This window comes from Pimephales promelas, chromosome 25, assembly GCF_988280905.1.
Source record: "Pimephales promelas chromosome 25, fPimPro1.hap1.1, whole genome shotgun sequence".
Classification (NCBI taxonomy): Eukaryota; Metazoa; Chordata; class Actinopteri; order Cypriniformes; family Leuciscidae; genus Pimephales; species Pimephales promelas.
In genome coordinates, this window is record NC_142793.1 from 21,690,768 (window position 1) to 21,716,311 (window position 25,544).

The window sequence follows — 25,544 nt, forward strand, 5'->3', positions numbered from 1 at the left end:
CTTCAGATCCTCTGGGATTTTGCTTCAGACATTCATTGTGCTTGTTTCTTCAGTGTGTGGTGGCGTCCCTCAGGGCTCTGTCTTAGGCCCCTTTTTGTTTTCTTGGGTTTCCCCTTTTGTATGTAAAACTTTGTCTAAAACAAGATTTAGAATCATCACAGGCTTCAGCTGTGGTCCATTTAAAAGGTCCAGTTTGATCACCAGACCATTTTCTGATGTTTTGATGATTTAGATTTCAGTTTTTTACATTACGAAGAACAGAACTAGGTCAACCTTGCCTGGTATTTTACTGAGCTCTTTGATGCAGCTGTTGACCCATGCTTTTTTGCTTAAAGAAGTTGTTCACTTTTGAAAAAAATTTTGCTGATAATTTACTCACCTCCATGTTATCCTAGATGTCCATGTCTGTCTTTCTTCAGTCGAAAAGAAATTAAGGTTTTTGATGAAAACATTCCAGGATTTTTCTCCATATAATGGACTTCATTGGGAACCAAACGGTTCAAGTTCCAAAAGACACTTTCAGTACAAACTGCAAACTTGTTCAAAGGGCTTTAAACGATTCCAGACGATGAATAAGGGTCTTATCAAGCGAAACGATCGCTCGTTTTATAAATAAATAACAAAGTTTAAGTTTTATGAGCTCAAACGCTCGCCTTGCTCTGTTCTGTAACGCACTCCTGTTCGAACTCGTTCATCGAAATGAACAAATCTTTTTCCGAGTCATTTGGTTCATTCAGCGAAAGAAACTAACGAATTGATTCGGAAAAAGATTTGTTCATTTTGTTGAACGGGTTCAAACAGGAGAGTCACGAACGTGCACCACAGAACAGAACCAGGCGAGCGTTTGATCTAATGAGTGATCGTTTCGCTTGATAAGACCCTTATTTATCGTCTGGAATCGTTTAAAGCCCTTTGAACAAGTTTGCAGTTTGTACTGAAAGTTTCTTTTGGAACTTGAACCGTTTGGTTCCCATTGAAGTCCATTATATGGAGAAAAATCCTGGAACGTTTTCATTAAAAACCTTCATTTCTTTTCGACTGAAGAAAGAAAGACATGGACATCTTGGATGACACGGGGGTGAGTAAATTTATCAGCAAGTTTTTTGAAAAGTGAACTAATCCTTTAAAGGTGAAGACCCAACTTTATGTATGTTTTGTAAAATTCCCTTATCTGTCAAACATTTTTTATTAGATTGTCCTGGACTTAACGCAAGTAGAGTGCTCTATGATGAAGTTACTTGTTTGAAAGACACATTTAATGAGATTATGCCTGAAAAGGTTCTGGATTTTTTTTATCATATGTTAAAAAAAAAAATATTGTATAATATGACTACTTTTGTTTTGTTTTTGTTGTATTTATATGATATTTCTTTTTTTGTAAATGAATTCTTGCCATGAAAATAGCTTTGACTGCTGACATGGCATGAAATAAAAATAATCTGAATCTGATACAGCTGTTCCTGTCATAACATTGCATCTGACCTTTTTTCAGATAGTCAGGTGAAAAAACTGGTTGCAAAGCTGTTGACATTCTCTAATTGAGCTCACAAAAAAATGGGTTGTTTGCCATTCAGAGTCTTTGACCTCCCTGTGTTTTCTAATGTTACAGGTGATGGTGACGAACGTGACCTCTCTGCTGAAAACTGTGAAAGCGGTGGAAGATGAGGCCACTCGCGGGACGAGGGCTCTGGAAGCCACTATTGAGTGCATTAAACAGGAACTCACTGTACGGAACATTCTTTGTGTGTTTATTGAACTCTTACTAGTCTTTCCAAGAGATATTGTACATTCCAATTTGAAAGTATAGTTCCCCAAAAAGGAAAATTCTGTCATTATTTTATTATCCTCATTCCTTTCTAAACCTGTGGACCAGTGTTGTAGTCGAGACCACCTCACTTGAGTCCGAGTCGACACCGAGTCCATAGAGAGTCGAGACCGAGTCGAGTCCGAGACCAGAGACGGTCGAGTCCGAGTCGAGACCGAGACCAGTGAGGGTTGATTACCTAATTTACTTTTATTTACTTGGAGAAATCCTTTTTTTTTTTTTTTTTTTTTACTGAATTTACTTAGAGTTTAAAAAATATGATCAGTTTAGGGTAAAAAGGCCACATAGTAGGTGGTGCTAAAAGTAATTTTATTACAATTTGTCACGCGCAGTTGCACACTAGAAATCACCAATCACTGGGCGTGTCAATCAATTTAAAGAAATATTTTATTAACATACATTAATAATCATGAAAAATATTTTGAATTGAACTCGAGTGGACTCGGGAATAAGTCCGAGTCCTAAAAAAAAAAATGTTCGAGTACGAGTCAATTCCGAGTCCAAATGGACACGAGTCCATGACAAGACCAAGACCATTAAAATATGGTCTCGAGACCGAGTCCAAGACGAGTCCGAGTCTCGAGTACTACAACACTGCTGTGGACACAAAAGAAGTGGTTTTGAACAAACATCAATGAACCCCATTGACTTTATATGGACAAAACAAAACACTGGAAAAATCTTGTTTTGTTTATATTTTTCTTGTCTCGAAATATCTTGTTTTGCGTTCCACAAAAGAAAAAGAGTCATTCAGGGTTGGAACGACACATGATAAGTAAATTCATGTTTCGGTGAGCATCTTTTAAGCACTTGAGATTAGCTCATATATTAGAAATGTCTTGTTCTTTTTGATCCTAATTAAGATATGCTAACACAATCCACTTGTATTACAATCTGTCCGTGAATTAGTACCAATTAGGTCCAGCTTAATTAGTTTCAGCCCAGACCGAGGTAAAAACCCATCCATCTGTGATATGAACTGGCAATACAGAGTAATAAACCATGCGAGTATTTGCCTGTTCTCCACCTGCTCCTCGTTCTCCTTCTCCCATGGGCGTACTCCACTTATCATACACTGTGTGACAGATTGAGATGGTGATACAGGAAAGCAAGAGATTTCTGTTTTATCTTCTAGCTTAGTGCTCCTTTTATCAAATGCATTGTATTTAGTCGGCACTGGTCATGTGACCGATTCTAAAAATGTACGAATTTTTTCATTTCCAGGTTTTCCAGTCCAGGGACGTTCCTGAAAAATCCACCACCCCAGAAGAGTTCATCCGCATGACCAAGGGCATCACCGTAGCGACAGCCAAAGCCGTGGCTGCTGGGAACTCTGCTCAGCAGGAAGATGTGATATCCACTGCCAACCTGAGCCGCAAAGCCATCTCCGACATGTTGACCACCTGCAAGGTGTTTATCCACCATCACTCACACAAACACATCTCACCTCATGCTGATCTGTACTGTGGTAATCCACAAATGATTGTACGATCAATGCTGTTTGATCCATTTCTCAATGTCATTTTGCACTAACCCACCTTCGACTCCCAAATTACGCCCTCTAGTGTTGTCATGATGCAATGCGTTTTTTCTTCCCTTCACAAATTCATATAAAACTACAGATTTAAAAATTTTTTAAAACATCACGTGCCATACATTTGCATTGGTGTCTCGCAGCAAGCCGCGTACCACCCAGAAGTAGTCCAGGATGTCAGGAATAAAGCTTTGCTCTACGGCATCGAGTGTACCACCGGATACGTCGACTTGCTCGAGCACGTCCTTCTCGTGAGTGGGCGCCGGCCGTTTTTACAGGATGTGTTTGTGCATGTGTCCTGTGATTAAACCTCGTCTGTTTACTCCACACAGGTCCTGCAGAAACCCACGGCCGAACAGAAGCAGCACTTGGCCACACTATCTAAGAAAGTGGCGGGCTCAGTCACGGAGCTTATCCAGACTGCCGAAGCCATGAAAGGTGAGCCCACACTAACGGATTATGTCTATTTCCCAAGTATATGAATATTGATGAAGCATTAGTTCGATAAAATATTATGGAATAACTTTTTTTAAATAAAAATGCAACGCTTTGCGAAATGCTATGCTATTATAATGGAGAAAATCGTATATATATATTATCTAATTTTGTGAATGGTGGGTTTTCGAATTCTGCTGAGCTTTCCGTCATGCAGGCCTGGGTATGACAAATGCTCTTGAGAGGTAATAGGGAACATTTCAGGTCAATTGAGCTGAATTTGTGGAGGTTTAATAGAGACATTGGGCTTGCTTATTTCTATAACACTGCTTTGTTGTTGTTTTTTTCCATTTCTGCCACAGATGGAGGTGAGTATGATATACGCAGTGTTGTTTTTCTCCAATATCAGGCCACACACATTCAGACTTGAGTTACTGACCAGCATGGACACACACACACACACACACACACACACACACATACATTGAGTTATAGTGTGAGAGAAAAGAGAAGAAGGGATATAATAGAATTCCCTCAGGTTTAACATAATCCTCAAACACATTCTTGCCATCTGTTTTCACAAGCTGTTTCAACAAAACAGACGTCTTTTAGTGCCTTTTAAACGTCGGTGAAGGAAATTGTATTGCAGTGCACATTTGCTCCATAAATGGCTATTAACATAAATATGTGCACATTCATTTAGACAATTAATGAATGATTGTGATTGTAATAACCTGCCAGTCAGCAGTAAGAACAGTGTTTAAGAGTTATGGCGTCTGTTCAATATAATACAGTATATCGTAAAAACTGCTGCCCTTAGCAAAATCTCCATGGTAACTGCATTTATTAGCATAATAAATATATATTTATATAAAATATATTTGTCAAGAAAATAATAAATGATCTATAATTATTTTCATTCCTCCATTCTCCTTACCGCAATGTATACTCACTTTTTTTTTATTTTTTTTTTATTCACATTTTTTGATCAGATTATAGGTTTATTTAAACTTAATTTATTTTTTTATATATGACTTTATTTAAGATTTCTTTTATTTTTTGTTTAGGGATGCACCGATACGAAAATTTTGGCCGATACCGATAACCGATATTTCTTTACATTTGAAAGCCGATAAGCGATATATTATCCGATAAATCTAAATCCAAATTTTTATGTCATTTTTGAGAGCTTGGTTACAAAAACAAGTCTCATCATTAAAATCCATGTCCTAAACACACAATTATAATGTTCTTATTATCCTTTTATGTAGACTATATGACTTGATTTAACTGTTTCATTTTCCTTTTCGTGATTCCAGTCATATTTCACGCAATTCAAATGAAATGTCTCAGCTAAAGGAAATAATCCATTATTTATCAGCTTTAATATATCTACCAAATAAATTTCTTATCGCCAGATAACGATAACATTAAAAATGAACATATATCTTCTGATACCGATATGGTGCCGATACCGATATTCGTGTATCCCTATTTATTTTTTTTACTTTACTGCACTGTTTATGTGGCGGCTTCATTTCTACCAGGATTCATTTCTTTTTGGCAAACAATGTATATTTTTAATTTCTTTCTTTTGATTTTGAAGTGAAATACGTATTCATCAATGTGAGGTTCTTGTGTTGGCATGTGATTTTTCTATACAGGAGGTTATTGGTTCAAATCCCCATCGCATGATTTTATTTATTTGTTTAAACCATGTGTTCACTCTTTCCGTGTGTGTATTATGCATATGGTAAGTGAATCTGTTTATATCTCATCTCAGGTTCAGAGTGGGTGGACCCAGAAGACCCCACGGTGATCGCGGAGACTGAGCTCTTGGGCGCTGCTGCGTCCATCGAGGCCGCGGCCAAGAAACTGGAGCAGCTGAAGCCCAGAGCCAAACCAAAGGTATCATTCCATCCGTCTTCTGAATCCAAACACACACTGCCGTGATCAGCTTGCCAACACAACTATCCGATCACTTTCACCAAAGGCAAAGATCTTATTTTGTATTCAGGGGAAGTGTTGTTTTTTGGGGGGTTTTATTTTTTATTTTAGGACCTCAGAACTTCATATGTGGAGTTTTGTATTTTCATGTTGTCGGGGAAGTGTGCACACATCTGTGTAGCTTTTTGTATGGGTTTTTTGTGGTTCTATCCGTCTTGTGTATTAACAATTTGATATTTTGAAGTCTTGTGAGCGCGTAACTTTGTCTGTGTGGCTTTTGGTTTGTTGGGTTTTACTGTGATCCATGGGTCTCAATCATTCGCTCAATCATTTGAAGTTTGGTTTTAGAGCGTGCTGAACTTTTAGTCAGTCTGAAACTCATCTCCATGAAGTTCAGCACTTTTTTAGAAATGATTTTCCCTGAAGCTCCGCTATTGTTCCATCCATCTGTATTATAGCTCAGCTGTCAGTGATGCTTTTCACCTTAAAATTAAAAAAAAAAAACATTGATCCATATTTTGCCTTTCAGAGCTGAAACTGTATAGCAACAAACGCAAAACTGTTTGTCTATCATTCTGATATTGCTCTATTTATCATTCTGTCAGTTGCTTTATCTACCATTCTGTCTGTCTGTCTAACTGTGGTTATTTCTGTCTGTTTGTCTTTCTCTATGCCTTTTTTCTCCGTCTGTTTATTACAATTTATTTGTTCATTCTGTCTGTCTATCATTCTGTCTGTCTATCTGCCTCTATCTGTCTACAATATCTGTCTGTCAATCTATCCATTCATTCTATTTCTCTGTATTGATTTGTCTGTCTTTCTATCTTTCTGTCTGTGGTATCATTATATCTGTCTGTCTACTGTATCTTTGTGTCTGTCTGTCTGTCTATCTGTCTGTCTGTCTGTCTGTCTGTCTGTCTGTCTGTCTATCTATATCCTTCTATCATCTGTTTTTGTTCTATCTGTCTGTCTCTCTTTTTTGGTCTGTTTATCTAGCTATCATTCTATGTCTGTCTGTGGTATCATTATGTCTGTCTGTCTGTCTATATCCTTCTATCATCTGTTTTTGTTCTGTCTGTCTGTCTTTATTGGTCTGTTTATCTAGCTATCATTCTATCTGTCTGTCTGTGGTATCATTATTTCTGCCTGTCTATCTGTCTGTCTGTCTGCAGTATCTGTCTGTCAATCTATCTATTCTATCTCTCTGTATCGATTTGTCTGTCTTTCTATCTTTCTGTCTGTGGTAGCGTTATTTCTGTCTGTCTACTGTATTTTTGTGTCTGTCTGTCTGTCTGTCTGTCTATATCCTTCTATCATCTTATTTTGTTCTGTCTGTCTGTCTCTTTTTATTGGTCTGTTTATCTAGCTATCATTATATCTGTCTGTCTGTGGTATCATTATGTCTGTATGTCTGTCTGTCTGTCTATATCCTTATATCATCTGTTTTTGTTCTATCTGTCTGTCTGTCTGTCTGTCTCTTTTTATTGGTCTGTCTATCTAGCTATCATTCTATCTGTCTGTCTGTGGTATCATTATGTCTGTCTGTCTGTCTGTCTATATCCTTCTATCATCTGTTTTTGTTCTGTCTGTCTGTCTTTATTGGTCTGTTTATCTAGCTATCATTCTATCTGTCTGTCTGTGGTATCATTATGTCTGTCTGTCTGTCTGTCTGTCTATATCCTTCTATCATCTGTTTTTGTTCTATCTGTCTGTCTGTCTGTCTGTCTGTCTGTCTCTTTTTATTGGTCTGTCTATCTAGCTATCATTCTATCTGTCTGTGGTATCATTTTGTCTGTCTGTCTGTCTTTCTATCTATATCCTTCTATCATCTGTTTTTGTTCTGTCTGTCTGTCTTTATTGGTCTGTTTATCTAGCTATCATTCTATCTGTCTGTCTGTGGTATCATTATTTCTGCCTGTCTATCTGTCTGTCTGTCTGCAGTATCTGTCTGTCAATATATCCATTCTATCTCTCTGTATCGATTTGTCTGTCTTTCTATCTTTCTGTCTGTGGTAGCGTTATGTCTGTCTGTCTGTCTGTCTGTCTGTCTATATCCTTCTATCATCTGTTTTTGTTCTATCTGTCTGTCTGTCTGTCTCTTTTTATTAGTCTGTCTATCTAGCTATCATTCTATCTGTCTGTGGTATCATTTTGTCTGTCTGTCTATCTATATCCTTCTACAGTATCATCTGTTTTTGTTCTATCTGTCTGTCTCTCTTTATTGGTCTATCTAGCTATCATTCTATCTGTCTGTCTGTCTGTCTCTCTCAATCCATTTTTTGTGTGTTTGTCCCTGCATGTGCTCTTGAACTGTCTCGCTGTGTTGTGTTAGTCAGACCAGCTTCATATATTCTGGAAAGAAGGATGACTCTTGAGAGTCTGTGTAATGTTGTCACCTTCAGTCCATTCAGACATTCATTGTGGATTTTTCATTCCGTTCTTGCAAACTTTGATAAACCATACTTCACAGTTTGTTTCACATTTCTACCTCCGTGTCACTCCCCAAGACTCGTTCTGATCTGGTTTGGGGCACACTGTTACATGTTTGTTGAAGGTTTTACAGTCAGGTCGAAATCCAGTACGTCAGGATGTCTATTATCGCCCACTGTTTCCCCCGACCTTTCTTCATTCCTCTTCTGTCCATCCGTGTCTTTTCCCCGCTATCCCAGCATCTCTTGTTCTCGTTTATCCTCTCCTCTCTTTCCCCATGTTCTGGAGGTGAGGTAGACCTGGAAGTCTTTCTGCAGGACTCTGTTTGATATGTTTGATATATTAGGTTGTTATTCTGTCCAACTATATATCAAACATATTCCTACAGTGTCCTGCTCTGTCTCCAGACTTGTGTGTGTTCTGTTTATGACTTGTTCATGCACGTGAGTGTGTGCTCTTGTGGTTTCAGACTGATACATTTTCGATGGTGGAACGCAAGGGTGCGTCTTAGGTCTGTTAGAATTGTGCGTTTCCTTTGACGCTGTTGATTCTGAACACGGTGAACCTAAGAAAAGTCACCTCCGCGCCACAAGGTGTCACCCTCAGATCACTTTGTGCGATGTACATCTCACCTCCTCCCTTTCATCGCCTTGGCTGTGTTTGGAAAAGCATACTGCCACAGTATCCATACTATTAAGTCAGTATGCAGTGAACTGTGTGCAGTATGTAAAGAATGACCCTAATTTTCATTAATTTTCAGTAAAGGTAATAATAGCACACTGAACCCCGCATTGCATTTAATGTAAACTTTCATTTCTAGTTTAATAAATGTACCAGGAGTAATATCTGCAACACCTTTCTTTAAAATCAAATGGGTTCAGGGCGCAAAGTAACGTTTTTTAAGGTCATGTTAGGTTGTCATTTGAGGTCATGTGACAACTGTGGCATACCACTGTTTGAATGTTGTCAAAATATGCTTTTCTGAACAAACCCATGCTCCTTCTTAGTATGTCAACCTGTTGCTCAAATGAATTTGATTAACCAGAAATCACTTTCACTTATGCTGAAGTGAGGGCTTGGTGAGGCTTCTTGCCCGTATTAGCATAACTAAAACATTTATTCTTTATGAAAATTAACTATAATGTATAATTATAATAATAAACTATAAATAATGGTTTCATGGCTAGCTATTTCAACCAGCAGTGAGCTAAGAGTATTCATTATAATTAATACAACTAACAATCCACATTTTGTTATATCTCTTCCCTTTTTTTTATTCTTGCAGCAAGCCGATGAGTCTCTGGACTTTGAGGAGCAGATCCTGGAAGCAGCGAAATCCATTGCAGCAGCAACCAGTGCTCTGGTCAAATCTGCTTCGGCCGCTCAGAGAGAGCTCGTAGCGCAGGGCAAGGTATTGTCAAGAGTTGTTGCGTTTTTGCTCTTTTGATTGTTGATATTGTTAATAAAAGCGATTAAAAATCGTTTTTTGTTCATTGAAATAAAGCTGGAATAAAATAAAGGATAAATATTAGATGAAAAGGAGTTATTCTTTATATCAGTGCGCACTGTTTCTGAACTTGAGTTTTCTTAAAGGGATAGTTCACTTTGAAATGAATTTTTGGTATGTTTTAGCTTACCTCAAGGGCATCCAAGATGTAGGTGTCTTTGTTTCCACAGTATTTTCAATTTTGATATTTTTAGGTCAAACCGTTCTTGTCTGTCAGTCATATAACGGAGGTCTTGTGAACTATCCCTTTAAGTTTTCTTCTGGGAATGAACACATTTCCAATTTAAATAATTCCCACCCAAGGCTTATGCAAAAAATTGCATGGCCTGGTTGAATTGCATTAGTAGTGTGTGTGACATTTCCCAAACATGCTCAAAGTGGTTGACCAATTACAACACACTGGTCCAGCCGGCAAATTAGAGCACACAAGCTTTCACTAAACGGAGCGTTACTGACAGACTGGGAAGAGAAGTGCTGCAAAAATGTGAAAAAATGATGTTTTTTGACCATTCAAGCATGAAAACCTTTTACACAATAAAGACTTTGTAAGGACAGAATGTGGCCTCTTAAAAAAAAAAGACAATAACAAAAGCACAAAGCAAAATTACTAAAACTGTATAAATAAAAGTGAATTCTACATACTTTAGTATATAATGACATTGAAATAACTGCTGCTTTTTTTTATTCTTTTTGACATTTCATGCAGGTGGGCTCCATCCCTGCCAATGCAGTAGATGACGGCCAGTGGTCCCAAGGACTAATATCAGCAGTAAGTTGAAATTATCACCATTGTAATCAATGTACTGTTAAAAAGCATCAGCTAAATTGCGATCCTTTTCTCTTGTAGGCCCGGATGGTTGCGGCCGCCACCAGTAGCCTGTGTGAGGCCGCCAACGCTTCAGTCCAGGGTCACGCCAGCGAGGAGAAGCTCATTTCGTCTGCCAAACAGGTGGCGGGGTCCACCGCACAGCTGCTGGTGGCCTGTAAAGTCAAAGCTGACCAGGACTCAGAGGCCATGAGGAGATTACAGGTTACAATCATGCATATACTAAGCTAAAAAAAACAACAACAACAGTGTTTTTGGCGGACATCTTGTGTGAGGAGAACTTCGTCTACTAAAAATCATCATGAAACCATTTGGAAACCATTTTGGTTTTTGGCCTATTCAGTAAAAACTTTGTGTTTGCACAGGCTGCTGGGAATGCAGTCAAGAGAGCGTCGGACAACCTGGTGAAGGCAGCGCAGAAAGCAGCCTTCGATAAAGCCGAAGACGACAGTGTCGTGGTTAAAACGAAATTCGTAGGAGGAATCGCTCAGGTGAGGCTTCTTCCCACGAATCTGTTCGTCTACTGCAGTTTTTGAATACTCCTTGACTTCCAAAGGACGCTCGATTCAATTTAGAACTGCGTTATGGATCTGCAGAGACATCAGTGGGATTTGAAAGCTGTGGGTTTGTACCAGGCATCCACAGCCGGTATCCGCAAAACAGCTCATTTTCCCGTTTCATCCCAGGCCAGATGCGCATTAATTAAAGACTGCGTGTCTGGCTATTCAGAGCCTCTTTCCTCCCAGTATGCCTTCATGTCTTGTCTTCATCTTGAGAGAGGGCACTTGAATATTCTGAACATCTGAGAAATCCCATTGAGTGGATGCATGAACCCTGCAATCGTTGCCAGAGAGTACAAAAAGTAGCTTTTTTTCACTGAGTCAGGCCTTGATCCATACATGCCATTCCTAAAATCCACAAAAATGCTGCCCTTTTTCAATAGTAACTGGATGCCTTTTGCAGATCCAGTCCCGTATTTTTTTTTTTGCTACAATTACACGTTCCACTAAAGAATATGAAGTGTTTTCTCTCTATCACTGAACCTGAAGGAAAAACTGGAGGGAAGAACATTCCCTGGCATTTTCGGCTTTAATATAAAAGCGTTATTTATGTACTGTATCATCGTGCCACAAACTATTTGGCTCGCTTCACATTAGAAAACTGGTTTAAAGCAAGTTTGTAGATTTGAAACTTTAACATCAGATACAAACATTGACCCTCATTCGTGAACATGAAAAGAATTTCTGTGCATGCAAAACTGTTCTTAAAGGAGTAGTTCACTTTTAAAAAAACATTTGCTGATAAATTTACTCACCCCATGTCATCCAGGATGTCCATGTCTTTCTTTCTTCAGTCGAAAAGAAATTAAGGTTTTTGATGAAAACGTTCCAGGATTTTTCTCCATATAATGGACTTCAATGGGAACCAAACGGTTCAAGGTCCAAAAGACACTTTCAGTGCAAACTACAAACTGTTCAAAGGGCTTTAAACGATTCCAGACGATGAATAAGGGTCTTATCAAGCGAAACGATCGCTCATTTAAAAAACAAAAAACGTTTACGTTTTACAAGCTCAAATGGTCCCCTTGCTCTGTTCAGTGATGAGCGTTTGTGACTCTCCCGTTCGAACTCGTTTATCAGAATGAACAAATCTTTTTTTATGTCATTTGGTTCATTCAACGAACGAAATGAACGAGTTGACTCGGGAAAAGATTCGTTCTCGTGACAATCTGCCATTGTCGCGTTCATGTAAAGCAAGCCTGAGGAATTTGTGTAAAACATTTTTGCATTAATTTTGCGGTCATGTCACATTCATTCATGAAACATGACAAGAGGGAATTTGTGGTAACAAAAATATAGATTTTTTGATGGATACGACTCAAATTTTTCGCAGAATATACACGATAGCAGCTGCTTTTTCTCTCTCTCATCTCTCCAACAGTGAGTAACACACAAACCCGCCTCCACTCACTCACTCACTCGTGTCATTTGCTCCGGATGAATATTGTTGGTGTTACAGGGCTTGTATTTCAGCGTGGGATTGCGCGTATTGCGCATCTTTTTACTCATTCCTGCAGATTTTGACCCAAAGTGCGGCACATAAAGCCGCCTCTCGCACTAAATCTAGTTCGTTTTCTCTGCTTATTACGCTTTAACAGTCAAATACACACAAGATAATGTCAGAATGACCGTCTTGGCAAATATTCACGTAAACACAGTCAGTTATGAAAGAAAACGCATGTGTAACAGTATATTCGATCCGTGCTTCAGTTCTTAAAGTGACAGCAGCCTAATATACCTGCTACCAAGTTACGAGATTACGTTTTTAAGTTTTAATGTCAAATTTGTGGCTAGTGACTTTTGGAAAACCACTAGTGTCGAGCCCTAACATCCATTTTATGTATTATTTGTAAAATACGTTGCAGTGTAACTGTATGATGGCCATTCAGTGAGCGATAGTTCTGCATTATTTCCAGATCATTGCAGCACAGGAGGAGATGCTAAGAAAGGAGAGAGAGTTAGAGGAAGCCCGGAAGAAACTCGCCCACATCCGACAGCAGCAATACAAGTTCCTGCCCAGCGAACTGCGGGAGGACCAGAGCTGAACACTTCTCGTCTGACTGGACGCCATATTCATCAGATCCTGATTGTTACGGATGATCGGCTGCTCCCTACATGGAGGGGTTACACGTCATTGGTTGTGTCACTGTCAGGTGATGTGTTGAAGTTAAATGTGATTGGCTCACATGGGACTAGCGCCACTGATTGGCTGTATGTTGGGGTATGAATGTGTCTCCTCTTACATAGGGCTAATATTTTTTTGTTCTTGTTTTTTAGTCATGTATTAAGGTTTAAAGCACTTGTTAGAGTGTGTGTGTGTGTGTGTTTGTGTGCGTGTGACTGTGTTTTATGTATCAATTGCATCACACTGCTCGGTGATAATTTACCATAAGTATCTCAATAACTAATCCTACATAATGTCAGTACAATGTGAAACTATTAAAATCTGAATCTGGCAGCCGAAAACCAGACAAAATTTACTTTGCACCCTATGAAGTATGATGTCAGACCATAAGCTTTCGTTATTTGCTTGAGTTCTGACTCACGTGTGACTATAAGCTTCTAGAATGCACTGCTCGATTTATTCATATACCACTCTAGAAATGTATTATGGTAGTATGGTTATGAATTATAGATAGTTCTTATAAGGAAAGGATGTACCGGTGCGCTTTGCGGTGTTATTTATTGATAGCAGAACTTTATAGTGTAGTTGGGGGCTCAAATGATTTGATAAAATAAGGAAGTATCATGTCTTTCAACTCTTTCAATTTATTCAATCCTCTCTTCATATAGTACCTCAGCTGTAGCTCAGATCTTATGACTACATTTCCCATGATTCCTCTGTATGGGTAAACTTATTCTGCGTTTACGCCATGTCATAATTACTATAATTACGAGATGATTAAGCTGTTCACCTCCTCGGACCCCGTCAACACCGAAATGAATCTGCAGCTGTCGGGTGATACAGGTCAGAGACGAAGTTCTGAATTTACACGTTGTAGTTTCACGTGGACTTGTTTGTAAACTCGTAAATATACGGTAATTCCGACATGGCATGAACGCACCTTTAGTCAGGTGGACAGGAACGAGGTTTGGCAAAAGATAACCGCTATGTTCGGAATAGTATACTACCATACTACTAAGTCTGCAGTATGCATACTTTATGCATTGGAACAACCGGATGACCTACTATTTTTACCGAAATGTGCATTATGGGTACTATTATTAACAGTACTCTGTGTGGAACACTATATCCCACAATGCAATGTGCTTTTTTTATTTTCAGTGTAATGATTGAACAAAAAGTACCAGTCTTAATTTTGTCCGAACTTGAAATGGCATACTGCAAATCTATTATACGTGTCAAAATGTCATATTTTTTTTCACGGAGTTTGGTAAAAGTGTGCAAAAAATGTGATTTTAATTAAATTTGAATAACAATGATGTCATGTATCAACAATATAGCTCACCACTGTTTGCATACTGCACAATATTTACCATACTATTTATTTTAATAGTAGGCAGTATAAATTGTGTACTATGAAGTGTGTAGTATGCAGATTGCAAGAAATTCGTTCCGAACATAACTTGCCTCTAGCGCAGGGGTGGCCAACTCTGTGAACGTGATTTCACCAACACTGATCAATAATCACTATGTTTTTACATTGCTTTAACTCATCAAAAGAAGTTAAGCAATTTTCAAAATAAATGTACAAGTTATACAAAATTCAAATCATTTTTTAAAGTCGGTTTGAAGTTGAAATGACTTGAACATCCAAGCTTATTGCACTTAAAAATGTAAGGCAGCAACAAGTTCCTGAATCAACTTCTTTGTTGATCCTGGATCAACAATCCAATCAGCCAATCAGATTTGAGGGACAAGTTTACAGTTCATGTCAAGTTTAGTCTTACAACCAGAGTTATGTGCTTCTACATCATTTCCCTCTGATTTTAGAGATAAATTATGGGTAGGGTTAGGTTTACGATTGGATTAGGACTGTTTTTGGAAAGGAATGTTGTTCCAGGATCAACAAAAATGTCGAGTCTTGGCAAAATCACAGTAACCGGGCGGTTTTCCTGCAGAGTTTAGTTCCAACCCTAATAAAACACACCTACTGTAAAAAATATTTTCAAGATTTGTTATCACAACATATTTTCTTTTGTCAAATCAACTTTATAATAATTTATTTAGTTGAGATAACTTATTATTTTGAGTTTCTGATGGTTAAATTAATCTACTTCATTGCATTAACTCACCTTTTCCAGTTCAATCAACTTAAAATTTTAAGGCAACCCAGGTTACTTACTTTTTTAAGTTAAACCAACAATATTTTTTACAGTGTAGTAATCACAACATTTTTTCTTTTGTCGAAGCAACTTAAATAATTTATTTAGTTCAGATGACATATCATTTTGAGTTTCTGATGGTTAAATTAATCTCCTTTATTGTATTAACTCACTTTTTCCAGTTCAATCAACTTAAAATTTTAATGCAACCAGGTTACTTACTTTTTTAAGTTAAACCATCAATATTTTTTTTACAGTGTAATCAAGGTCTTGGAGAGTACTAAAAAGCCACAGGAAGGTTAGTTTGATCAAGGTTGGAGCTAAACTCTGCAGGAAAGTGGAACTCCGGCCGGGTTGCCAGGTCTGCACAACAAAAGTAGTCCAAAAATGTCATTTTCTCCATCGGGTGGCCGAATTCGCCATTGAATTTGCATGTCTAGCCCAGGACTTGACAGCTAGCCCTGCTCTAGAGCCATGTAGGAAGTGAAGCTTACACACAATGTGTTTAATAATATGCCAAACACAGGCGAGGTCATGCGACAACGATGTAGCATACAACGTTTTGAAATGTTTATCTTTCAACATTACCAGTCCAGTTTTGCACTTGCTAATATCACAGTTCTTCTAAAACATGGATACGCTCACACTTGCGATAGAGCCATCGCTGCAAATCAACTTCCTGTTTGAGACGGTGCTTGCATGGCTGTCAGGAACACGGCAGGAAAATCGGCACGTCGGTAGCTTTCGTCGGTGTATAGTCTTACCTGCTAATAACACGTCTCTCGGCTTAACGTGTGCTCTGTGTGTGTTTTTGGTAAGAAAATCACAGTGGAAATCTTTTAAGAGGGTCTACTCCCTGTTTTATTCCTCGTTTCATTTTCATGTGGCACTTAAAAGATGAGAACTGACTGTGTCATAGTGCCTTATTCTGACTTCTTCAGTAGCTCAGTGTGCAAGTCGCTCTTTATGCTGCTTGTGGAGCAGATTTCACTCCGCTGATCTGGATTTAAAGCGTCTCAGATAGCAATACTGAGAGATAAAGCGGATGAGTGTGTGTCCTGTTCAAAGTAGCTTTGGGTGTGTACAGCGTTGTTTCAGTCAGCTGTTTGGTTCTGTTTTGCAATATTGTACCTACTGAGGCCTAAAGATGCACTTGCCTTGGCAGGCCGCTATACTGCCGTATGTACAATGAACTCTTTGGACGTTTAGATGTAGAGCTTCACCACAAATTAACCAACCACGAGTAAGGGAAGTAATTAAGGAAGGACTTGATTCTTTCTCTCAGCACTGGCTGCTTTCAGCTTGTCCACAGACTATTAAAATGTCCCCCAAAAAATATATATGGTTATCTTGCTTTCCATTTCAGTAAATCACAATGTATGAAGTTTTTTTTGTTTGTTTGTTTACTTCGAGTTATAGCTATAATGAAGATATTGCAATATGTGGTTGAACATGTGGTGTCTTTCAGTGGAGCCGAAGAAAACAGCAAGAACTATCGCCTTCTGTTGAAATAGAGTTAGGGCTTTCTTTAATCAACTGACATAGTGACATTAATAATAATATTAATGATAATAATGAACATTTAAATGCTGTATGTATAATATTTATCTGGTCACGAAAGTATTTTTTGTATTGCCCTGGAAATAAAGAGTTTCAACAAACTATAAATTGTGAATGCACGTTTTTGTTTGAAATACATTTGTGTACACTGTATATCAGTCAAAAGTTTGGAAACATTGCTATTTTTGTGTTTTTGAAAGAGTCTTGTGCTGCATTTATTTGATCAAAAATACAGAAAAAAACAGTAATATTCTGAAATATTATTACAATTTAAAATGATGGTGTTCTATTTGAATATACTTAAGAATATCATTTATTTATGTGATGCAAAGCTGAGTGTTCATCAGCCTGTTATTTTAACTTTTTATTCATCAAAGAATCCTGAAAAACGTATCACGGGTTAAAAAGCTAAATATTTTCAAGTGTAAATGGATCTTTAAACATGAAAAAATTATCTTACAAATGTACATGTTTTTTTTGGTTTCGTGACAAAAATAAATAAATTAAATAAATGAATTAATAAAGAACCATCCACGGCGACGGACCTTTAAAAACCCTCGTATTTCCGTCTAGACTTTGCAGTGGAGACCAACTGTGGTAAGTTTTAAATGCGTTTTAAAAAATGTATCCTTGTGTAACCCATGTAATTCTTCACTGAAACAGACTAAATCTGTCGCTTTTCTCTGTTCATGAATAATTATTATAAGTAGGCCTACACACTAAACCAAGCATACTGAAAGTGGTTACGACGATTTAGACACTAAACTGTATTCACAGCCTTTCTCTACATTTTCTAGTTTGTATCTGTGCAGTATTATTCATAAATTATGAATTTTTGACGCTGTTTGTGTACATTTTTACAGTCTCTGCTCGACATGTGACATTCTGTCCAGTAGGTGTCGCTGTTGCTCCTTCATGTGTTTGTGGTCGCGGTCATTCTGGGAGGTACAGTAGGCTATATTGCAGATGGCCAAATTACAGCCTGTGTGACCAAAAAAGGACATGTGGCAGATTGTGCTTCGACTTCAGGCTGCAATTTATAAGAGAACAGTATGTTCAAATGAACACATTGATACTGCTTTGCTATATCAAGTGTGACGAAAACACACGCATCTTGTTCTGTTAGTAGGCCATCCATTCTGGATATAAAGGCCAGCCAGAGGAAGTCCAGTCGACTAGCTTATAATGCAGTTAAATCCAGTCTGCAGGATTTTGCCAAGAAAGACAGAGGTTTTATTTAGTCCTCCTAACCATATAGGCCTACTCCTTAGCCCTAAACCTAACCCACGTACCTTCAGACCAACTACAATTCAAACTAAATTTGCTGTCATAACTAACACTGGTACAGTACATTACAGTTTTATTCATGATGACTGATGCATGATGAGAAACATTATCAAAAAATGGAAAAAAATATTAAAAACTCGTAGGTTTAAACAGAAACCCACATTCTCGCATTATGCTAGACAAACTTGTATTAGTGCTAATTGAAAACCCCATATTTGTTGACTTTGAAGGTCCTCCAATAGCTAAATGTTATATTCGGCCTGATGTGGGAAAATATGATTTCTTCAGTTCAGCAATAATCTTTCCTATGTCAAACAAGTCTGTATCGTGTTGCTAATGCTAATGCAATTGTCTAAAGACAGACAAATAGCCTATATTTAGACTTAACGTTACTCTTTATAAAAGCCAAAAAATCTTTGCTGTCACTTAGTGTACATGTCTGTTGTTTGGTGGTGTTAGCATGAGCAGCTCAAGCACTGTTTCCTGTCAGCGGGACACATTTTTGTGAAATCACGAGGCTTTGTTCGTCGTACCACAGGAATGGCGCTGGAATTGAGAGGGAAGCGGTCGCATTTCTGTCTGATATCCTTCCGTGATTTACAGCTCATGAAGCTGCTGATCATAAAGAGTTGCATTATTCATTGAGTAAAAAGGCTTTTCTCAGAGAATCTTGAATGTTGTTTTATCAAGTTTTTACACATTTGGTTCTTTTAAGAATAATGTGTGAAGTTTAGAAAATGGAAGTTCAAGTGTGTCAAACTTAGAATTTGGTGTGTGTGTGTGTGTGTGTGTGTGTTTTAGGTAAACCATGTGGGGACAAAATATGGCAATTTCCAAAATCGTTGTCCTTGTTTGGAAATGTTTTGGTCCCTGAGGAAAACAGCTTATACATTAAGTGATGTTTTTTGAAAATGTAAAAATGCAGAAAGTGTTTTGTGTTTTTTAACTCTCTAAATGAGATTTCTGTTTCAGATCAAATTATGATTATTTTAAAACATTACCAACACCATCTGATCAACTTTTCTCTTTGTTCATCAGGCCATTATAACTCAGATACAACAGCCAAACAAAATCTAATGTGATTTAAGAGTTAAGAGCCCTACAAAAAGCAAACACCGATCACCATAATGGTGTCTTAAAAAAATAGATTTTCATTCAGTGATTCATGGTTGTTAACATCAAGTGTCTTGAATAACGGTCAATCACTTGATGAATCACTTAATTAGCTCTTTAACTTTAACACACTTGAACAAAGGAGAGTTAATTTAACACTGGAGTTTTTGCTTAAAGGGTACATGTACCTTTTAATGCTTGGGAACATGTAGATTGAGGTCCAATGATAAGCCCTATGGGGTACATTAGTGTAGATTGTACCTTGGGGGACAAACATGGGTAGGTTTAGAGGATATAATAGCCTATACAATTTGTATGAAAATCAAAGTCCCGATAAAACATGAAAACAGTGTGTGTGTGTGTGTGTGTGTAAATTCCACAAGAGTTGGACACGTGTAGATTAGCCGTCTTCCATGTGTTGTTCAGGTATTCTGATAAATCAAGTGCATGGTGGTTTTATTTCCCTGTAATCTTAACATCACATCAGTTTGGGAAGTAGAATTCTTCCCAAAGAAGAAAAAAAGGTCGGAGAACAGGGAAAACATTGTTGTCACAGCTGTTTGACTAATTCAAGCAACGCTCTCACCTAGGAATGAAACATAGTTTGGTGCCGTGTTTCCATTGTTAATGAATTTAGTGTTCTGTGTGTTGTTAGTGCCTTTACATCTAAAGCTCACACTATTTAGAGAACAAATTTAGAATTTGTGAGTTTGAACTAAACTGGCCACATAGTCTCTGGATGTGAAAGTGGAATGACAGGAAGAATAATTTACTTTATTGCAAAGATAAAATAAGATATTTTGAAAATTGTTGACAGCACCCATTGACTGCTGTATATTTTTTGAAGTCAATGTGGTCATCAACTGCTGTCTGCTATACCTACATTTTTCAAAATATATTCTTATTGTCTTTAACAGAAGGAAACTCATGCAGACTTGGAACAACTTGAAGGTGAGTAAATTATGAAATGTCAAATTCAAATTAAAGCACTGAAATGGCATTTTCAGTTCAATCCTGAATGGTGTATGATCATCATATGAATTACATCATGTGAATAATGTCAGTCAGTATTTTAAACACAGTCAGTCTTCTTTGTGTAGAGAGAAGGAATCATCTTCATGTTTTGAGAGTAAACTCAGCAGTCGTGGTGGAATGACCCGACTGTACACATGACTATTTTAGGCTTGTTCTCGTGAAAGGGGTTGCCCATTTTCTTATGGTGTCATCCCTGAGGAGCGCGACTCCTGGGATGCTGTTTATTGTCTGAGATCTACTGAGGACATTAGAGATCATTTCCAAATACAGGGTGCTGTCTTCTGTTATCGTATCACTATTACTGTTGCTTACTTCTGGTTATTGATCTGACCAAACCATCACCCTAAATATCACGTTTGTATGTATTCACTTTAAAGTAAATAAATTGAGTTTAAAACCAACTCACAAGGAAGAAAGAACACAATACATTTCTAGAGTCTGAACACCTTCCAATGAAATGGTAACATTTTACATTCAGATTTCATTAGTTAACATTAGTTATTAGTAAACATAACTAAGAATGAACAATACTTCAACAGCATTTATTAATAATTTCTACATTTCCTAAAAACAAGTTGTATTTGTTAACATTAGTTAATGCACTGTGAACTAACTTGAACAATGAACAACTGTATTTTTTATTAATAACATTAACAAAGATTAAAATTCAGTAACAAATGCATTGGCCATGCATGTTAGTAACTTAACTAATGTTAAAAATGAGACTTTATTGTAAACTGCCACTAAAATAACCTAACCTTACCCGTATCCTATTCCTCAAAAGCAGCAAACATGTTTGACATGAACATAACATGAACACAATAAGTGTATTGTAACAAACAACTTTATGTAAAAAAACAAACAAACAAAAAAACCTTAAACTTACTTTAATTCAACTTGGCAATCAAGGCAACATTTCTCATTTTCATTAAGTTTAACATGATGTACTAAAATAACTGACACCTGAAATGAAAATGAATTAACCTATATAAAAATAAACAATAAAAATGACAAAAAAAGCCAAATTACTAAAACTTTAACGAAAAATGGTTATGAAGCTGTGAAAATATTAAAACAAAAACTAATTGAAAATATTAACAAAAACAACACAGTGATTTTTTGAAAATAATTTTAACTGTAAGATATTGTAAAAAAACGATACGGGAAAAACACTAATAGGTTAACCGTGACTGGACACAAATCCACATACTGTATAAAATACAGTAAAAAAATGTAAACTGACATTCCCAGAATTCCCTGTGTCATACTTCACATTTAAAGGCATTTTGTTTAAATAATCATGTCTTAGTTTTTGTTAGAAGTCACTGTATGTATGTACATTTGGGTTTTATGAAACATCATCAGTTGTTTAATGAATGAAAATAATGCATTGTTTTAGTGTGATGTGTGTTACCATGATGTTGTCCTTCCTTTTTAACCACCCACATCATTATAGTGGTTGTCAGTACAGTATATGTTAAAGGTACAAAACAGATTTTAGTAGCAGTGTGATTTGTTGAATTTATACAATTTTCTTGTTTGTATATTACAATTTTATGCTGAGAAATGTACAGGTTATGTAAATATTCTTGTATATATTCTTATATATATATATATATATATATATATATATATATATATATATATTCTTATGTATATTCTTATTCTTATATATATATATATATATATATATATATATATATATTCTTAAGTTTTACTTTCTTTTTTTTTCTTCTTTTTTTAAAGAATTATTTTGGCAACCACAGTTTCAAATTTTTTTAGTAAAATTTTTTTTTTTTTTTATCTCAGTGATACTAAAATACACAGTTACAGTTAACGAAAATTTCTGAGTTCATTTGGATTTAGTTCTTTTGGTCCAAATATCACACAATACATATAAATACCTGTCTTTTCACAATCTTCATGTCTGCTTCTACTTTTTCATCCCCCTCGAGGAACCGCAGGGAACATATATTACATATGCATCTGCACCTGTTGGGGACATTTGGTCTGAGGAACCTCTGGTCTATAGATCAGCCGAGACGACCGACCCACTGACCCGCTGGGACACCGTCCTGCTGAAAATATGTGAGCTGTAGAAAGGGAGAGGTGGAGATGAGCACACACAGACACTGGAACGAGGGCATTACAATGAGGCTATACAAATTAATTTGTTTACAATTTAACTACATTTAAGAAAATTGGCCTTGATTTATCTAAATTAAAAGTCTAAAAGCATTTTAGCCTTGCAAAAGTGTACTAAACTGTATGTAATTGAGGTAGTTTAGGTCCAAACTTGTATTATTCTTGAAGTGGTCCACCACCTTAAAACATTTTATAACCAGTCTGCTGATGGCCATCAGATTAGAAACCCTCCAAGCTGTTCCACTAACCGTGGTGTAACTAGGTGTCAGCATTTCTGAGTCAGCAGTGATGCCACTGATATATCTGGAGGCGAGCTCATGTTGGACACCAAACACTAATGCTAGGTGAGGAGCTAGCGTCTTTTAGCACCCTAAAGTTGGCGGTGGTTTGAAGAACGCTTTCAATCATCCAGACACACCCTCCCATCTTCATGACACCTCTCCTCAGAATGGCACATTAAACTGTCCCCACAAACATTTTACAGTCCATATTCGCCTTTCAACACCTCGCAAATAGATCAGCATCGGCCGTTTTAAATGCTAGAGTGAATTTAGCCGTCACATCATTATAATGTTCGGTTGAAGGTTTGTTGGTAAATGGAAATTGCTATACGCTGGTCATTCAGGAGCATCTAGTCTAGACGAGAAGTTCAGTTAAGATGGTCTGAGTTGGGTAGATCAACACTTTTGAGAAGTACCAGGGACAAAAGTGCTAGTCTGAAACGTTTGGTGTAATGTCATCGCTCTTAGAAAGGAAACCTCCCAATCTAGGAGTGCTTTGCCAAGAATAGAAGCCACATCTTTCAGCAGAAGAAAAGTCCTGCCGTAAGCGTTTTCTTTCTGTGGCTTTCCCTGCCCAAAAGCTACAAAAGCTGAATAAACAGCAGTAGAACAAGGGCTTGCTGAGTTTTCTGGAAATATGCAGGGGAAATGGGTCTCTCGTTTCGACAAATGGCCCACTTTTGAGAGGAGTCAAATGAGCCTGCAGGGACCGAGCAGCAGGTTGGAGAACATGTTGCTTTCAGTCAAAATTTTCATTGTTGAAGTCTGGATTATTCTGTATGAGCCTTAAAAATGCTTTCTGACACCCCAGAGCTTCAGTAGTTTGTGTTTAAATAGCAGTGTCAAGACGCTGTTGGGGTCGTGGATAAAGCTCTGGGCTAGAAACTGAAAGGCTGTAGTGTAGGTTAAAATATGGTTCAACTAGTTATTCATAATCATTGTGCTCTTGAAGAAAGGTTGTAGGGTCAAATCCTAAATAAATACAGTTGCATGTATGCGTATGGAAGCCCATTTCTGCCTCAGTGTAAATGAATAGGCCTATATATAGTATATATAACTACTTTTGCCAGTCCAACAAAGTAATGAGTCAAGGAGGAGTAAAAACATTGTGGCTCTGGTTCACTTATTGCACTGTTATAGAGGGTCAAGTTTAGTGCATTGGTTGAGGGGTTCAAAATAAGTTTTGCAGGTATAAATACCCTAATGAATCGCTTCAGATCATTCATTTTACTTTTTATTGTCTTCCATTCTATCAAAGATAAATGAGCCCCTAATGTTACCCCATCTGATTGGAGATGTTTCAAAGAATGTGACCCTTAATTTTCAGACTTTCATCATCAGACAACCTCTTTCACGACGAGGTTTTCCTCATGAAATCTTTGAGGAGATCTTACCAGTTTTCATAAAACATCACAAGCTCAGCATCAGATTCTATGACTAAGCTCAGTACAGTCAGCAGAGAAGTTGAATACTTCTGGCTGATCTGGCTTCTCTCTCCCATTTTATCCAGTTCCCTGAGTGGAAGTGTAAACCCCACACCGAGACTGACCCAAGAACAGTCACAACATCTGAACAAATACTGACAGGGTCACGAGGGCCTGATCCGGGGTAAGAGGACAGCTTGTCAAGAGGTGAGGATTGCTTTGGTATGTCTCACTCAAAACAACTAGCAGTTGTGACGCAGAGCACCGCTAATTTTGCCTGTGTGTGTCTAAGAGAGTGTGTGTCTCGCTCCCTCAAAACCACAACGCAGAGACGTATGTTTTCATGTTTTCATCTGGGATTTTCCTCATCTGCAGAACATCTAGAGCATGGATAGGCAAGTTCGGGCGCCGAGTTTTGGCTCCAACACTGAAAAAAACCTCTCCTGCCTATAGTCGTATTAATCCTGAAGACATTGATTAGCTTGTTCAGGTTTGTTTGATTAGGGTTGGCCCTTTTTACACGAGAATGCTCGCGGGTGAAAACGTAAAAATATTTTATCGGATGTGCCTTTCGTTTGCACGGTGACGGCGTTTTTGAGGCTTAAAACGCAAAAAAAGTGAAACCACCCTCCAGAGCGGAAATCTTAAAAAACGCTCCACCGCCGCGTTCCCGTGTAAACGGTAAAAACGCAAAAAGAAGGTTGTACCAGAGAATGTCTAATTACTTGGTTACTAGAGAATGGTTACTTCCAGGTTCTGGACTGGCTGCAGTAACGCGTCTCTGTCCATGCGGGGGCGCTCGCGGTCGAGTGCAGAATGAATGGGAGTCAATAGGGCTTCACCCCCAGAAATCCACTTTTCTCAGGATGTAATTTTTTGTCAAGTAATTTGAAAGTTGCATTCAAAAGGGAGGGCTGAGAAAATACACTCAGCTGAAAATTGCATTTTTAAGTTCACATATCTGTTCTAAAAATCCGTTCAAAAATGTGATGACATCACACAATATCAGAATGCTAGCGTGTTCCGGCCAACAACCCAGACAGCAAACTGACATTGAATCAACGTGGAAACGACGTCTCTCATGACATTGAAACAACGTTGATTTTGCTCATCGAATTAACGTTGAACCAACGTCAGACGCGGCATTCTTCAAAGCTAAATGAAAATCGAAAATTGGTTTGCTTTCATAATGTTGAAACAACGCGTTGATTTCAAGTTGATTTTCCGTTAGTTTTGAAAGAATGACGCGTCTGACGTTGGTTCAACGTTAATTCGATGAGCAAAACAATGTCAGAACAACGTTGTTTCGATGTCATATTTCCACGTTGATTCAATGTCAGTTTGCTAT

At 37.6% G+C, this 25,544-nt stretch overlaps 1 protein-coding gene across 2 annotated transcripts in view; it reads left to right on the forward strand.

Moving 5' to 3' along the window:
• Positions 1–17,019, forward strand: part of tln2b (talin 2b) — a 127,936-nt gene extending 110,917 nt beyond the window's left edge. For both annotated transcript variants that reach the window (XM_089127957.1, XM_089127958.1), the window contains exons 48-57: positions 1,610–1,726; positions 3,050–3,235; positions 3,503–3,610; positions 3,692–3,797; positions 5,578–5,702; positions 9,457–9,582; positions 10,385–10,447; positions 10,526–10,708; positions 10,870–10,995; positions 12,981–17,019. In XM_089127957.1, coding sequence (XP_088984083.1) covers positions 1,610–1,726; positions 3,050–3,235; positions 3,503–3,610; positions 3,692–3,797; positions 5,578–5,702; positions 9,457–9,582; positions 10,385–10,447; positions 10,526–10,708; positions 10,870–10,995; positions 12,981–13,109 — 1,269 coding nt within the window. In that variant the 3' untranslated portion in view covers positions 13,110–17,019. The remainder of the gene's footprint in view (positions 1–1,609; positions 1,727–3,049; positions 3,236–3,502; positions 3,611–3,691; positions 3,798–5,577; positions 5,703–9,456; positions 9,583–10,384; positions 10,448–10,525; positions 10,709–10,869; positions 10,996–12,980) is intronic.
• The last annotated feature ends 8,525 nt before the right edge of the window (positions 17,020–25,544 follow it).